Below are 16,528 nucleotides of genomic sequence, written 5' to 3' on the forward strand. Positions count from 1 at the left end.
CCAGCATCTGGCAGGGGCTGCGCAGGGCTCCACAGCACCCAGACACTGCAGGAGCCGAGGTTCACGGCAACTGGATCCAGCTCAGAGCCTCCCAGACTCCGAGGGCTTCCCCAAACATACCCCCAGGACATACGGTGTTAGGATACAAACACCCAGGCTATGCCTCTGTCCCTGGCATCTGGCGCTCGCAGTGAATGAACAGAGAGCCTGTGGTCCCCGGTCTGTGGCTCCAGGGACCAGCAAAGGGCCTTCTGCAGGCCACAGGGCCTGAAGCCGGGCCACTGGACGGCGTGTTAGCTAAAATCCCTGCTCAGAGTCATTCTGCCTCATGCTGGGTGGTGATACATAAGTCAGAAAACCTGAAACCAAGACCTCAAGGACCAAGAAGGCTGGGACGGGTTGGGGGCACACAGCCTCCCCTGTCCCTTGTCAGACCTGCCCCACACCTGGGCTCGAATCCAGTACCGGAAATGGTCCCAATATGAGCTCTGGGGGCCAGGACTGCGAGGAGGCCCAGCTTCGCCTCTCAGCTGGGCAAATCTGCATCCCCAACCTGCGCTCCCCAGGAGGCCATGGTGGGCTCTGCAGGGACAGTGACAGCAGGTGGTTGCTCACTAGGTGAAAAATCTTCTGGAGAAAAAACACCAGGACGTCTAAAATTAAGGGAGTGGCTTCAGAAAACAAGGGGTCCCAGGTCTGCTAGTGCTTAAGCAGGAGCAGCAACAGGCACCGCTCACGGCAACCATGAAAGGCTGCGCCACCGAGCCTGCGTCTCACGCGCATACAGTGGGTGACCGTGGTCCCCGGGACCGCACACACGGAGCTCTGCAGGCTCCGTGGACAGCAGGAAACGACTTCCTAACAATCGGGGCTCCAGTTAACCACAGGGCACGAGCCCCTTCTGCCCTCTTTGCAGGGATGAACGGCCCTGGACCTACTCTGACGATGCTGAAATGACCACTAGCTACCAGTCACTCAGATGAAAGGACAAGGACAAGAGGCCTGCCTAGAAACGGGTAACTAAGACCCAGGAGCCTGCCCGTCGTGACAAGCCAGTAAAGGCTGGATTCACGAAATGCCCCCTTCTATGACCTACAGGATTCATCACAACCAATTCAGGAGCTAAATTAGGTTACATTTTGTCCCAACAGAAAAGCCTGATGCTGTCTCTCCTGCTAGGGCCACCCAGCCGGGTGCTGTGTACCCAGAGGGGACCGCTGGGCCTCCCCACCCTCCCGCCTTCACTGCCCATTGGTGACGACGCCAAGTGCCAGGTTCTCCTTGGCACTCCGCTCCCGGTGCCCAGAGCCTCACCACTTGCTTCCCACATGGGCTCGGTCTGTGCCAATGCTGAGAAAACCATTTGGGTAAATTACAGTCCGTCTCGGGCTGTCCTCATTCTCCAGGATTTGTAACAAGAAGATGACAACAAAATTGCAGGATTTGTGGTCCTCGGAGGCTGCCAACGTTCCAGGAATCAGGGCCGCTGCCGCATGCGTAAGAACGCCGGAGCCCAGAGATATTTTTGTATTTAACATTTAACTGCTTACAGGTTTTTGTTTTATGTTTTCTAAACTACCGACAACATGCTGAATGGCTTAAAAATAGAGGCTTCGTTTTCCTTTCTTGGGCCCCAGCGTGCTGACTGGGCCCGGGCTGCTGCAAACCCACAGCCACATGGACAGCTCGGAGCCCGCAGCCTCTGTGGGCGGGGATCTGTGATGCCCCCATTTCTATATTTATTCCCAGACGGCAGAGCCTCCTGCAGTAAATAAGTGAGCGATGATAACTTCATCCTGTCTAACACACCCCACCCAGGGCAGCAACAGGAGGCCTCGGCCAGGTCCAGGGGTACAGCGAGCAGCCGGATTGCTGCTCAGCTGCACTCTTGGGTCCCAGGGCCCTGCGCCCAACAGCTTGGCCCAGGGCTTCCTGGAGTGGGAACCTTAATGAACACCACAGGCAAGGATTACTTTTGGCAATTAATGCACAGAATAAGAAGGAGGATGTGTGCCCAAAGATAGTAAAATAATCAAAGTGGGATGCTGGCCAAGCCCTGGGGCTGCTGGCCCTGATGTATTCCTCCCCTTTGGGCCACTCTCATCGGAGCTCTGGTCAAAGAGACACCTGGCTGCCGCCGAGAAGTATCAACAGCAAGTGGCCCATTCGCTGCCTGGCTCCCCTGAGAACTGAGCAGAGGCCTCAGCAGCGAAGGCTGAGCACACGCCAGGCCCTGGGGAGGCTGGACCAGGGGAAGTGGAGGCCACAGCTCCAAGTCCACAACAGCGAAGCCGGGAACTGTGCAGGAAGGGCGCCAGCAGCCATCCGGGAGGCCACTGTTCCAGCATAAGTCACTGGACAGGATGGATGTGGTCAGAGGACATCGGCCGCGGTCACCACAACCAGCGGGATGCCAAGCAGTGGGCAAAGGCTGGGACACAGGGCACTGAGGGCAGGATGTGTTCATACCACACTGCTGGCCTGGGTCTCGTGTGTATGCTCTGACCTTCCAGAAACGGGGCTCTGCCCTGCGGGGGAAGAAGAATGCGCTGGCCAGGAGCCCTGCCAAGATGAGACCTCCGTGTGAGCCCTAAACCATGAGTTTCTGAGAGGTGCCAGGAGGGTGTTGGGCAGGAGAGCTGAGCCCCACATCCAGCCAGGAAGGGTGTGGCACGGTCGTACCCTGAGCCCTGCAGGCTCTGGAGCCCCAGGAGCCAACAGCAACACAGTGAGGAGCCAAGACTTGCAGAGAGAGAAGCCAGAGCAAAGCAGCTCTCACCCAGCATCACCCACAGCCCATGACTAGGACTGCGATGCCAGGCCGGGGTGTTGGTCAGTTTGCCTCTGGGCACCCAGTCCGCAAGTTCCTCAGGAGCAGGTTTTGCTGCCAGGGCTTGTGCACGGTCCCCACACAGTGGTTCAGGGACAGAGGTGGGGTCCGTCTCCTCAGTACAGACAAGTCCCTTGGGTGCATGACCAGTAGTGAGAGACCAGCACAGGGACTGCAGGCTGGCCTGGCAATGACAGGAAGACCCTGAAGTGTCAAGAGGGTGGCACTTGAGGTACCTGCAGATGGGGAGAGGGACAGAGCCACGGCAGGGACACCACAGGGCCCCCGCTGGACCCGAGGAGGACAGAGGCTGACTCCTGCTGCTCTCCCTGGGCCACCTGGAGACGTGTGTCTTTGGGAAGGAGAGACCCCCATGGCAGGCGCCCCTGTCTAGGAGGTGGGCGAGGACATGGACAGAAGACGGCATGGGGCCCGCACGGCACCGGACAGCGGGCCCAGTGCACTGCTCAGCTCTGAACCGTAAAGGTGTGTCTGGGGGCCACAGTAGGGGTGCCGGGACCTGGGGCTGTCAGACAGAGACGCAAAGGCAGCTCCCAGCCCTCCTACCTCCTCCTTCCTGGAGGAGGAATCCGTTACAGTTCCCCGGCTCCGACAGTTCAGTATTTTTAATTTTCCTTTTTAAGTAACACCATCTCAAAGCTACCCACTTTTCCTATGGGAACATCAGCACCGCTTTGCCTGACCTCAGCAGGAAGCCTCTCCCCTGAGCCAATCCTAGCAGACGCATGACCTTTGGTAAGAAGCCGCCAAGGACGTGACCACCAAAGCAGCCCAGGAAAACAGAGGTGCGGAGCCAGACCAGACGCAAGGCAAACACGCCCAGGAGGGCAGCCCACAGCAGGTGGGGAATGAGTCGTCCAGTTTGCAGGAGGAAGAGGATAGAGAGTGGACGATCCAGGAGAGCTGGTGTGGATACCAGTGGGCAGGCTCAGCTGCACGCAGAGTAATTCACAGGGGTACAGGCCGTACGGGGGACTCCCAGGGTGCTCACAGCAGTGGGGACCCAGCATGCTGAGCACCACCATGACCACATCACCCACAAAAGTAACCACAGTGCTCTTCCTCTCCTTCCCCGTTGCGCACCAGAAGCCAGCAGAAGCCTCACAGGACACTGAGCCACCTGCTACAGCAGCTGCCATGTGGCAGGAAGTGAGGGCAGGAGGGAGAGAGGACCAGAGAGAGCTCAGTTCTGTTCTGTCAATAGCCATTCTGAGCCAGGTGTGGTGTGCACAAATGCCCAGCTACTCTAGAGGCTGGGGCAGGAGGATCACAAGCTCAGGCTCACCTGGGCTACTCAGCAAGATTGTCTCAAAATAAAATCTAACAGGGGCTGGGGATTTAGCTCAGCGGCATAAGTACCTGCCTTGCAAGCAGGCGGTCGTGAGTTCGATCCCCGGTACCGATAAAAATGAAAAAGACAAAAAAAAAAAAAAAAAAGAAAAGAAAAAAGATTAAAATAAAAACTAACAGGACTCCCCGGGTTCAGTCCCCAGGACCACCACACACACAGCCCTTTCCAGTGGTGTGTTAGTCATTTTCCTGTGGTTGGAACAAAATATCCAGCACCTGCAATTTACTATTTTGCCTCCTAGTTTCATGGGTTCGGTCTGTGGCCAGCCTGCTCCAAGGCAGAAGCAGCAGGAAAGCACTCACCCGATGCGATGGTGGCAGGGAAGCAGACAGAGAAGGGAGGAGCCAGGGATGAGGACGCTCCTCCAGGTCCCACCCCAGAGACCACCCTCCACCCAAGCCTCGCTTCCTACGGGCATGTTCAGCTCTGAACCCATCCTTGGATGAAGCCGCTGGTGAGCACAGTGCACTCATGATCCAACCACTTAGGACACAGGGACAGTGACACAGTCAGCTGGGCCCCATATGATGCCCCTCCACTCAGTACTGGAGGGAGGAGGTTATGTCCATGACCCGGGGAAGGGGTCACATCAGGCAGACACTGGCATCTCCCTGGACTTGCCAACCAGTGGCCCCTCCCTCTCGTCACCCCTCCCGTGAGTCCGCCACCACTGTGACCATGGCTGGCCAATGTGTACAGATTGGGACACAGGAGCCGCTCCAAGCCACGCAGCATGGCCGTGTGGGCGAGGGCTCCTTAGGGCCCATGGCAGGCCCCTGAGCAGCCAGCACCTGCTAACTCCGGCTTAGTCAGGCTTCCACCCCAGCAACTCCCGCCGCCGCCCTCTGCCAACCCAGCCGTACTCCACGGGAGAAGACGGTGGAGTTGTGCCTCCTGCACTCTAACACTTTCTGTATTTTATTTGGCTCCTGCTGGGTTACAGGCACAGAGAGACAATTAGATTTAGTACAATTAGTAGGCGGGTTGTTACAAATCGTGCACACAGGACACCTATGACAGCAGGTGTCAAGTATCACAAAGGCACTGCCAACTAACACACATTTTAAACAGTGCCTGAGGCGGGCAGGGTGGTTGATGCCTGTAACCCAGCTACTCTGGAGGCTGAGACAAGATCACAAGTTTGAGTCCGGCCTGGGGCAACTTAGCGATGCAGTCTCAAAAGCACCTTTAGGAGCCTGTATCAGGAAGCAGCTTGGGGCGCAGAAAGGTGTTTTCCAAGGATGTGCAGGGCTGGCCTCTCCACGGCCCCCTTCAGTACAGCGAGGAGGATGCTGGGCTTAGAATGGGCGCTTTTCACTCAGGAGGCTGCACGGGAGGTGCCACCCTGAGTGGAAAACTTCCCACCTACAGACAAGCATGCCCAATGCAGCTTTCCAAGCTCCAGGCAGAACAGGAGATGGGGGGACCAAGCCGAGCTCCTCCCGTCACGGAGGCCCTGTCGGGCTTGGAAGGATGGTGCTGCCCCCCACCCTGGGAACTGAGGGGTGATGGACACAGGGCCACGGCGCTCGGGGCAGACAGTTGTCATCATGTGAGGGTAAGGCTCCACCCTACCCCAGCACCCAAGTTAATAAGACTGAAGCGTGTCGTGGAAACACAAAAACGATCATGAAAATGAGGAAACAAAGAAAAATAAGGATGATCATTCTTTAAAAGGAAACAAGCTTTTAAAAGACCTCTGAGATTCGGGTGAATTTTCTAAGGGCTTGTTATCCTTCAAGCCCAAAGCACTCTGTGCCCCTCATCTGCCAATGCCTCCGGGACTCCGTGGGAGGCGCTTGAGCCCCAGAAAAGATAAAGTCAGTCTCTGCTCCTGAAGAACCCTTGGTTCATCCACGCAAACCTGTAGAGTAGTGCTGTGTGAGTTGGATTTTGAAGCATCAATAGGAGCTCTCGGAGCAGAGAGGAAAGCAATCTGGTGTTCCAGGTGTCATGAAATGATAGCACAGACAAATGCATTGCACAAAACTGCCTGCTGTGCCAGGACAACGCTTGACGCACACAGGACAGCTGTGTCAACCTTAGGACCCAATGCCCCCATGACAGCTATTCCTGTTCCCCTGCGCCACTTCCTTTCTCCCTGATTTTTCTTCAAACTGCTTTAAAGTTCCCGTTACCCTCAACCGAAATGACGACACCCAGGAAGTTACAGGGTCATTAGGGGTGCTTGCCCTAAAGCAAGAACCCCACACTATTAAGGCAGAAAGTGCCCCTCTGGAACCCAGAGCAGGTCTCCTGGCAACTGGGCCTGGCTTCCCGAACAACAGGAACCCTGGCCCAGGGACTCCAGGCCTGTGCTTCGAGGGGCATCTGCACAGACTCAAAAAAGAAAAAGGCAAATGTGCCAACACGCACTAATGAGCAAGGGCACGAGGCACAGACAAACAAGGAAACACGGTCAAATTAGGAAAACGCAAGGAGAACAGGTCTACACAGCCACTCCGGCCAGTGCCTGGTCAGGCCCCGCCCACCCCCTGGGCCACACCGAAACCCCCGCGCCCTGAGGACCCAGGCCTCATCCCACTGTTATTCCAGTTTTAAAAACGGGCACCAGCATATTTCAGTGGTTTCTGTGCAATCTTTGGAATTTAAATCACGCTTCACTAAGCACCAGTGCTGAAACCAGGCACGCACGCGGCTGCCCCACTTCCTCTGGGGACCCGTGGGTGGTGGCTGTTTCGATCCATCCTTACCTCCGTGCACGAAGCCGTGCAGGGTGCAGTCCGAGGGCCCCACCAGGTGGATCAGGCTTGACTGGCTGTAGCTCACGGTGTTGGGCTCTGCAACGGCAAAGTAGAGGGTGAGGCTGGGGGTGGGGAGATGCGTCCTGCAGCCCTGCATGGCCAATGGCCCAAGAACCGACATCTGTGTGTCCCTCAAGGTGGCCAACTACCACCAACCAAGACAGAGCAGAGGTCTCAGACAGGCTGCGCTGGCCCAGGGGACACACTCTGAGACTCAAGCAGTGCTGGGTCCCAGCGCCCCCTGGGGACAGCAGTGCCCACAAAGACAGCTTCCAGCTACAGGGTCCAGCTTGTGCGTGCCAGTGGCTGCGCCAAGCCCTCACTTCCATGGTTAGCAAAGGTGCCCACCGTATTCCTTGAAGTCCCTTTGCTTCCCCCATCCCCCACCACAGCCCAGGGGGCCAGGGCTCACCCCTCTGCGGGCTCAGGGCTCTCCTACACGCTCAGGGCCCTCGGGCAGAGGTCAGCCCAGCAATGCTGCTGTGGAAACATCCATAACCATATCCTATCTCCGAGGTGGGCATCACACTCCACACTCCCCTTGCCTAGCAGCTCGAGGTGGATCCACGTGGCCCCCTGTGCCCAGGTCCCTGGCCCAAGCCTTCTGGTCAGGCACAGGCCTCCTCCACCTCCTGCTTGCACGAGGGGGCCCGGTCGTGCCAGGTCCCTGGACAGGCCAGCTCGATGCAGAGGGAGAGCTGGAGGGGTGGAGGGCGGCCTGAGCGGGAGGATGGCTTGAGGTCTCCCAGGGGTTAACATCACTTCAGAGACTCCCAGGCTCCTCCACACCATGGCTGACTCAGGTCACTTCACGACTCCTGGGGCCCGGGTCTTAGTACTTCGGTGTGACTGTATACACATTTTTGGGGTCTTCATGTGGGGTTCAAACCAGGGAATGCTGAGCCACATCCCCATCATCCCTCTGCTTCAATTTTTCCCAGGACAGAGTCCCCCATGTGGCTCAGCCTGGACTCAAACCTGTGATCCTGCTTCCTCGGCCTCTTGAGTAGCAAGGATTACAGATGAGTTCGCTGACACAGGGCCTCTAACAAGGTAACGAATGAACGTAGAGTGAGGCCCCTGGGCTGAGGCCTCACTGGACACGGCTGGGGTCTCTCTAAGGAGACACGGTGACACAGGAAGATGAGCAGAGACGGGAGATGAGGACGCCCACAGTAGCGAGGCAGGGAGCTCCTGCTCGGCCCCAGCCAAACAGCCTCGCACACCGCCGCTGCCACAGTGGCACAGCTGCCGAAGGTGTCAAGAAGCAGGAAAAGCAGGGTGCAGATTAGCCGGGCCTTAAACATCCACCTGCAAGCCAGGCACATCCGCTCTGGAAGCTGGGGTGACTGAGGCTCTGGCTCTGGGACAGGAAGAGACAGACACTCAGTCCCTGCTCTGGTGTATCCAAAACCAGACCCGGCCCCGGCCCTGGGAGAGGGTCTCATTCCCCTCTTCAGTCTCCAATGACCACAGTCCACCTCACGCTGGCTACCACATGTGATGGTCAGCTGCTCTGCAAGTCCTTCCTTCTTGCTTTACCCACTGCCAGGGACAGCTCCTAGGTTAGGTGGCAACTCTGGGGCAGCCCTGGGGTAAGTGAGCCCAGGTGACCTGCGGCTTTGTCCCCAGGAAGAGACGTTATCCTTCTGCAGCCACTCCAGAGGCCTCCAGGGCTGAGATTCCGGGAAGAGAAGCGAGGCCCTAAGAAGGCCAGGGCCCCACCTCCCGGGCTCCTGCAGCCCCTCGGGCTCTCCCAGGGTCATTTGCCCTGGTAGTAGACTGATCACTTTAACTGCTGCTGCTAAGGGAGACCCAGCTGCCAGGGCCTCGCTTGCTGGTGGCCTGGGAGATGCAGTGGAGGATGAAGCTCAGGAGCCCCCAAGGCTCTGCTAAAAGTCCCTGTGTCACCAAAGCACCGTCACCAGCCAACATCGTGGCCCACAGCAGCTCTAACCTCCTGGATGTCTCCCTCTGGCTTGAACCTGAGAAGCCATTGGCCCAGACACCAAGGCTACCTGGCCATCCCTGGCACACTCAGGGTTCCCCCGTGAAGGACAGGAAAAGAATGTTCTAGAATAGGACTGGTTCAGCTCAGTCTAGGACCTGCTCTGTTACCTAACAGCCACACATGTGGACAATGACAAAAGAATGCTTCGTTTTGTTCTGCAAACTTGGGGTGCAGCTCAGTGACACAGTGTGGACCTAGCCCCTGGACAACACTCAGGTTGATCCCCAAAACCCTCCCTGCCCAGCCTGACTTAACTGAAGATTACAGACAGAAACCTACAGCTCTCTGGTCAGAGACGTTTGCACTGTACTACACTATTTAAAAATACTGGTGATGCCACCCAGAGTTTAATGCTCTTGGAATTTGTGACAAAAGTCTCCTTCGCTTGGACATAACCAGCTCCCAGAGAGCTCAGCAGGTTGGCTGTGTTCATTTTTCTGGGCTCCCAGCCCTGGGGAGTAAGCACTTCCTGAGGACCAGGAAGCAGGACCGAGGCTCACTGCACTAAGGTGACCTGAAGGGAGCACATGACAGGTTTTGCTGGGGACACCTATGACCCACGGCAACCCAGCTCTGTGATAGTCATTAGGGCCACGGGAGTAGTGAAAGTGAGACGCTGCCCAATGAAAACCTTTCCTTAGAAAGTTAGAAAGGACACCACCAGCAATGCCCTGGCCTGAGAGACCACTCCCACCCAGAGGCCTCCAGCTGGGTGTGAGGAAAGCGCAGAAAGGCCCAGCGGTGTTTCAGCGTTTCATCCCTAGGGAACTGGATGTGGTCACTGTCACGTGGAACTGAATTCTCCTGTACTGAAAAGCCATGGTCTGAAGACTTCGGCCAGAGACCCACAGGACTCAGAAAGGGTGGCCCATGCATTCCTGGGCAGCTGGCCTTCATCCTCTTCCCAAGGGTGACAGCCACCATGTGGACACACTGGTGACAGGGGCACAAGGTTTGCGCTGACATGGTGACCAGAGCGCAGGACCAGGCAGAGCCAACCATCTGATGGCCAAACCTGTGCCCCGCCTTCCTCCGCATGAAACTGGTACAGTCCCAGGCTCCTTCTAGCAGGTGTGGTGGTGCCTCCATCCCCTGCCCAGGAGCAGAAGAGCCATACACTGCTGAAGACCTGACTCCCCAAAACTCAGGCGCCTGCAACCCCTGCAGCGTGCCCTTCCCAGGGGATCCCACGGCTACTTGTCAAACATGGCGTTGGCACGGCTTAGCCTCTGTGCCTGTGAGCTCCCTGTCCATGACCCCACCGACCCAAAGACTGAAGGAGCCCAAGTCTCCAGCTCCACCACCCTTGCTAGCAAATGCTGAATGGACTGTGACAGGAGCTATTTATTCTGTGCTCACCCCACATGGCACGGCAGTTTTAACACCTGTGTGATCTCAGCGGCTCTTCCTCTCCGTTTCCATCAAGGAAACTGAGGCACAGGGCAGTTCAGTGCTCAGAGGCAGCAGAGCTGGGATGCAAACCCAAGCTGTCCAACCCCAAGACCTTACTTCCTTCATCCCTTCCTGAACATCTGCCCTCAGATGGGCTATGACACCAGAATCACAGGCCGGGCGGTGGCCAGAGACACTGAGAAAGCGCCTTAGACCCAGGACCAAACCCCAGAGGACATGGCCCTCCTCAGAGGTCCCTGGGGGCAGGCTCCAAGGTGGGTGTCACTGCAGCCCCAGGCTGGGGTGAAGCAGGTATGAGAAGTGAGGGCCCCGCCCCTGGCCTTGAATGAGTGCTCTGGACAACTGTCCTCCCATCAGAGGGAGACAGCAAAGGAAAGCAGCTCTGGAAGTCACCTGGACGCCAAGGTGGCCCAGGAGGTTGCTAGGCAACAGTGAGGGGAGCTGGTTTAGGCCTGAGCACAGGCGGGGTTGGGACAGAGGGGGGTGCAATGTCTACTTGAGAGACTTCCAGTGCTCTTCCCACAGACATGACCGTGTCCAGGCAGACACATCTAGAGGGCGGGCACCCAGGAGCCAGGGCCACCAGGAAAGTGGAGTCAGACACACATGCGTTCTCGAGACTCAGACTGGATGGCCTGAGACCCAGACCTCGCCTCTCTTCCACGAGCCCAGGAGGACACAGAGCAGCGCAAAGAAAGCACAAAGAAACCCGTCAGGGAGACTTGCCATTTCAAGCACCAGTCCTGATTAGACCGCTGAAGGAAAACGGTTCTGAGAACTATGTATCAGATTTAAAATCGAACGGAAGATAGCGAACAGAAGAGAATCTCACGAGGAAAAGAATCTAAGAAGGTTAAAAATGCTGAGTAATTTTCATTTCTCAGATGGCCAGTGCAGGGCAAGACTGCAGGTCTCCCCGCCCCAATCTCCTGTCTCCCAGAGCCAGAGCCCGGCCAGCAAGTGCAATGCAGGGCCTGGGGTAATCCTCAAGAGCCCCGCAGCTCCAAGTCCATGACCCTGTCACATCTGCAGGGGCCCCCACGTGAGGTCCATTTGCAGGGCCAAGGACTGGGACACCATCTGCCCTGCTAGTCTCCCTCCAGGGACACGTGGGGACACCAGGCCCTTAGCTGGCACCAAGCTGGCACCTCCTTCTCACATCACTGACTCCCTGTCTGCCTGCTGGCCTGCACCCCCCAACCAGGCTATGGGATGTGCAGAGGTCAGGGCAGTGCTCAGAATGTGGCCACGGCAAGGCAAGGGCTCTGGAGGCAGCCTCAAGCCAGCTCTGCCCAGGTGCAGCCAGGACTGGGCAAAAGCCCAGTCAGATCCTCAAAACAGCACACATCCAGGGATGAGGCATGGGGTTCTGGGGGACTCAGCCATGCGGAACCCAGAGCAGGACGCACAGGCATTTCATGGAGTCCAGGCCACCCAGTGTGTGGGGGGCACAGAGCATTTCCATGTGATCGCCAAGTGGGCAATGGAAAGGGGTGGCACTGCACCAGAAAGCCAGCAGCAGGTGGTCACTGTCCCCAAAACCTCACGGGGTTGTCACTGGGACACTCGCACCCTCAGACGCTGCCCCAAATGCATCTGCAGGGAAAACATCCCAGGACCTCCTCATCTAGGGTTTGCGTGGCCCTTCCATGATATCCCACAGAAAGATGCAGGAAGGCAAAGACCTACACCTGCACGGGGCCCTGCACCTGACTGGGCTCTTGATACACAGCTGACTTCTGAGATCGTGCTCAAAACCGGGGTCTGTGTGACAGAGCCAGCGAGGAATCAGCACCGAGAAAGCTGCTGCCCACCAGCCACAAGGGTGCAGGCCTATAATCTCAGCTACTGTGGAGGCTGAGACAGGAGGATCCCAAGTTCAAGGCCTCCTGGGCAAATTAGCAAGACACCCCCTGTCAAAATCAAACGAAAGGGGCTGGGGGGCTTAGCCACAGAGCGCTTGCGTAGCATGGTAAGGCCCTGGTTCTCCTGGTACTACAAAAAGAGGCTCCTCATTTAGCTCTAGGCATGTCCAAGCCCCACTGACCCAGCAGAGGTGCCCTTCCAGCACTCCAAGCGAGGTGCTGTGTTGCCTTCTGGCTGTCACCTGGGGTGCTGGGAGAGGCCAGCCTGGCTGGACCAGAGTGGGGAACCCAGAGGGCAGGCGCCTTGGGTGACAATCACCCTCCACAGCCCCCGGCACCTACCTGGGTTCAGGACAGGCTGCACAATGTCCCCGTTCCTCCACTTGGTCTCCATGCGCTCTAGCTTCTGGGCTTCATACCGCTTCCGGCCCTCCTCCTCCTGCTCCTGCCGGGAATACTGTGGGAAACCAGACGTGGGTCAGGCCCGTGGCGGGGACGGCATGGCTCCCGGGGGCAGGGGCCCTGCGTCACCAGCTTGTAACCCATGCTTTTGCAATGGTGACGTATTTAATAAATAATCAGAACACAGGGCAGGCAAAACTCTTACGCTGGGGCCCCTCCGAGATGAGCTGAGCTGGATGTGGGTTCGGACCTGCCATAGCTGTGATCTACAGTGTGGAGCCCACGTGTGAGAGGTGGCTGGACTGTGGGGTCAGTGGACGCAGGGGATAAGCTCAGAGCTGGCCGTGCAGGGAAGAGGCTGGCCGGGATGAGGAAGGTCACAGGCGCGTGGCCTGAAAGTTGAGCTCCTGGCCTGAGGGTCCCCCGAGCCCTTCCTGGCTGTCTTGGGTGGAGAGCTTTTCTTCTCCCAGGCAGCCCCCTGTCGGGGCAGCGAGACGGCTGCAGGCTGACCCCAGGAGCTAAGATACTGAACTGTCCTCCGGGAAGCTGTGGGGCACCACAGTCCCCGCTAGAACTGCCTCCCGGCCTGTCACCCGGCCTGCGGGCTCGGCTGCTGCCTTTTCATTATTGTTCTGTCACTGCACGGAGGTGACATCGCCTGTACCTGACCACCACTTCCAGCCTTTCAGCGTGCTCCCCAGTTTTAAGCCACACTGCCGGTCCTCAGCCACTACCTGGCTGGAGCCTGCGCCCTTCCTGCGGGAGAGAAACCTGCAGATCTCAGGGCAGCCCCCGCGGACCTCGCCCAAAGAGCTCAGTCGGCCCACGGCTCTGCCCACGGGCACTGGGGCTTCACCAGGGAGCTCAGGATAAACGCGAAGGTAAAATTGGTCCCACAAACCGAGCCTTCCCAGCCCTGCACACAACGGGCAATGCTGGGTTTCTCGGAGGGAAGAAAAGGCAGTTTGCCCACCACCCCGTGCCCATTGTCCCCTGGCCCATGTGGGGGACACAGCACGCACCCCGTCCTCCACCTGGGGCCCTCTGGGGCTGCGTGCCAGCCACGGCTGGTCTCGGGTCCTTAGGCACCGTCCCCTAGGTGTCCTCTCTCCAGACCACCAGAGCTAGCCTTTCCCGTGACCGGTCCCCACACTGACTACTGGCCAGGCCCTGCCTGTCACCTTTTCCTCTTGGCCTTCTCACTTAGGCCCGGGCCCCCGGGCCTGAGCAGTTTTCCTTGGGTGATGGTCTCAGGCCTCCTCTCTGAGTTGTTTTTGTGATTCTTCTTGTTGTTTCAATATTAAGCTTTATTTTTGTTCTTTCAGTGAGGTTAAATGACAACTTAAATAATTACTAGGATGTATAAAGGAACATCCACTCAGATAAAACAGTACTGCTTAAAAATGGGTAAGACATATTAGCACATAATAAATACATTCTGAGTTTAGGTTAACGGGCACCATTCTGAGAGGAGAAAAGTGTTTGTAACCAATAAATAAATCATATTCAATAAAACCCGGCTTCTACATCAGAAGTATGATATCCTTAAATGTTTTTCTTCATGTAGGCCCCAAGCTTCCAGGCTGTTTAGAAAGTTTATCTAAAGTTGTAACTCACACACAAGAAATGGCCAAGGGAAAGAACCAGTTGAGGCCAAATTTACAGATTATGTTCTTAATTCCTATTCAATAAAATATCAATCACTAATTTACTAAGGGTAAGTCAACCGTACATATGCAACCTGCTAGTATAAAAATCTGCCATATACATACAAACATCACCTTTCTGTAGTATTTAAAATACTGCATCTCTGGTGGTGCCGAACCTGAAAACTAGCAAGTATTTTGTTTTCCTCATCTGCATACTTGCAGCCCCATTCTGACCCCTTCCCAACTGTAACATCTGTCCATCCAACGTTCTGGAGGAGGGGGCACCAGGATTCAAACTCAGGACCTCACCTTGCCAGGCAGGCGCTATGCTTTTGAGCTGCACCCCGGCCCCCAGGCTTTGGTCTGGTTTGGTTTTGTGAGCACCCCACTTACATTCCATCACGAAACACTGATGAGACTCCTTGGTAAACAAGAAATCTCACAACAGTCCAGCACACACCTTTTGCTCTGAAAGTGGGCACGGGCCAGGTGATCAGCACAGATCAATCCACAGCCCTGCTCACTGCAGTCAGAACGGGCCTGAAGGTCAAGTGCTCTGAGAATTCACCGATTCTTTGGATGAGGACCAGAGAGTAATTCCGATTGGTAATTTTTCTATTTATTTCTGCCAAGCTGACTGAAAACACGCAAGGCCTCTTTCTTCATCGGAGTGCACAGATGTCAATTTGCTTTTCCCGTTCCTGGCAGACACACCTACAGGTGTCGCCTCCCTCTCGGACAGGACCTGAGCACTGTTACTCTGAGACCTCCTTCTGTCCCCTAGACCTTTATTTACTGCACAGTTTTCCTCCTCTCTCCTAACTCCCTGCCGGCCTCCTCTGGCCGCGGGCTCGCTCTCCGCAGAGGACGGCCTGTCGCTGCGATGCCATGGAAGAAAGGTGCTGCCCTGCAGAAGAGGGTGAGTTCTCTGCTCCCCAGGGACATGATTTACATGCGGCGGGAATCGGCTGGTTGTGCAGGGGCAGGGCTTGATGGCCACTCTCGCTTTCCTGGCTCCTGCCGCAGCCGACGCTCCTCTCCAGGCACTGCCGGGCCGGCCTCTCCTTGTCCATCCTGCTCCCTCTGGGGGCCCGAGGCGGTTTCACTAGATAATCTTCTGTTCTTTTCCTCCTTAGTAGGCATTCACAATACATAGTAACTGCATTCACCTCGAGAGGCTGGCAGGCTTACGCGCTGCACCTCATTTCTGTCCCCCCCCCTTTATGTGCCATTCTGAATCTCTCAGTGTGCCACCTCGGGGCTCAGCACCCCTGCGGGCTTACTGGTCCCCTCACCCCTCTGGCTGGAGAATCCTTTGGCAAAGGAGGCCAGGGAGGGACCCAAGAGTTACGAGAAAACAGCTGGAGGGAGCCCCTGAAGCTACAGAGAATTTAATCCTTTTACACAGATAAACTACATCTTGATGTTCTTGTAACATCAAGGAATGAACAGAGGAATGAACATGGGCAGAGAGGCCCCCGTCAAACTGACGGCTGAACTGCGGCATCTGAGGACACGTCTGGGCTGTAGTGCGGCCCGAGGGACTGCCTCACCTATGTGAGGCCTGGGTGCCACTTACAGCCCCATGAACAGGAAAAAAAAGTTACTCCATTTTGTTTGGCAGGCATGGTGGTGCACTCCTGTAACCCCACACTCAGGGAGGCTGAGGCAGGAGGATCTCAAGTTAGAACCCAGCCTGGGTAATAACTTAGTGATTTTGTAAGAAATAGAAGGGGCAGGGCTGGGGATTTAGCTCAGCGGCATAAGCGCCTGCCTTGCAAGTGTGTGGTCGTGAGTTTGATCCCTGGTACCGATAAAAAAGAAAAAAGACCAAAAAAAAAAAAAAAAAAAGAAAGAAAGAAAAAGAAATAGAAGGGGCTGGGTGTGAACACCTTGAGTTCAATCCCTAGAGGGGAGGGATCCAGAAAACAGGGCCGCCCCAGCAGAGTTTGCCCCGCACGCTCATGCTAGCTCCACAGGTACTTGGGGAAACCCCGCCACAGGTGCAGAGCGCCCCTCAGCGCCACCATAGCACTTGCGAATCTGGACACAACCTGGGGAGCAACAGGGTGGCACTGAGCACCTAACCCTGAGGGACCCTGCTGAGGAAGTCCTGCCTGTAGGGGCCCTGCGTGGGCAAAGCCAGGCTTCCTCCAGGGCCATGCACACATCCAAGGTCCAGTGTGCTCAAGACACCCAAACGTACACGTGTGCCATGTGC

At 56.6% G+C, this 16,528-nt stretch overlaps 1 protein-coding gene across 5 annotated transcripts in view; it reads right to left on the minus strand.

The window, feature by feature from the left end:
* Positions 1 to 16,528, minus strand: part of Acot7 (acyl-CoA thioesterase 7) — a 72,260-nt gene that overhangs the window by 20,587 nt on the left and 35,145 nt on the right. For all 5 annotated transcript variants that reach the window (XM_003471459.5, XM_063235398.1, XM_063235399.1 and 2 more), the window contains exons 5-6: positions 12,599 to 12,713; positions 6,917 to 7,003 (exon numbers count right to left, since the gene is read on the minus strand). In XM_003471459.5, the coding sequence (XP_003471507.3) occupies positions 6,917 to 7,003; positions 12,599 to 12,713 (202 nt within the window). The remainder of the gene's footprint in view (positions 1 to 6,916; positions 7,004 to 12,598; positions 12,714 to 16,528) is intronic.

The sequence above is a fragment of the Cavia porcellus genome, unplaced genomic scaffold (assembly GCF_034190915.1).
Source record: "Cavia porcellus strain 051 isolate PalLab524CR breed Dunkin Hartley unplaced genomic scaffold, mCavPor4.1 scaffold_25, whole genome shotgun sequence".
Classification (NCBI taxonomy): Eukaryota; Metazoa; Chordata; class Mammalia; order Rodentia; family Caviidae; genus Cavia; species Cavia porcellus.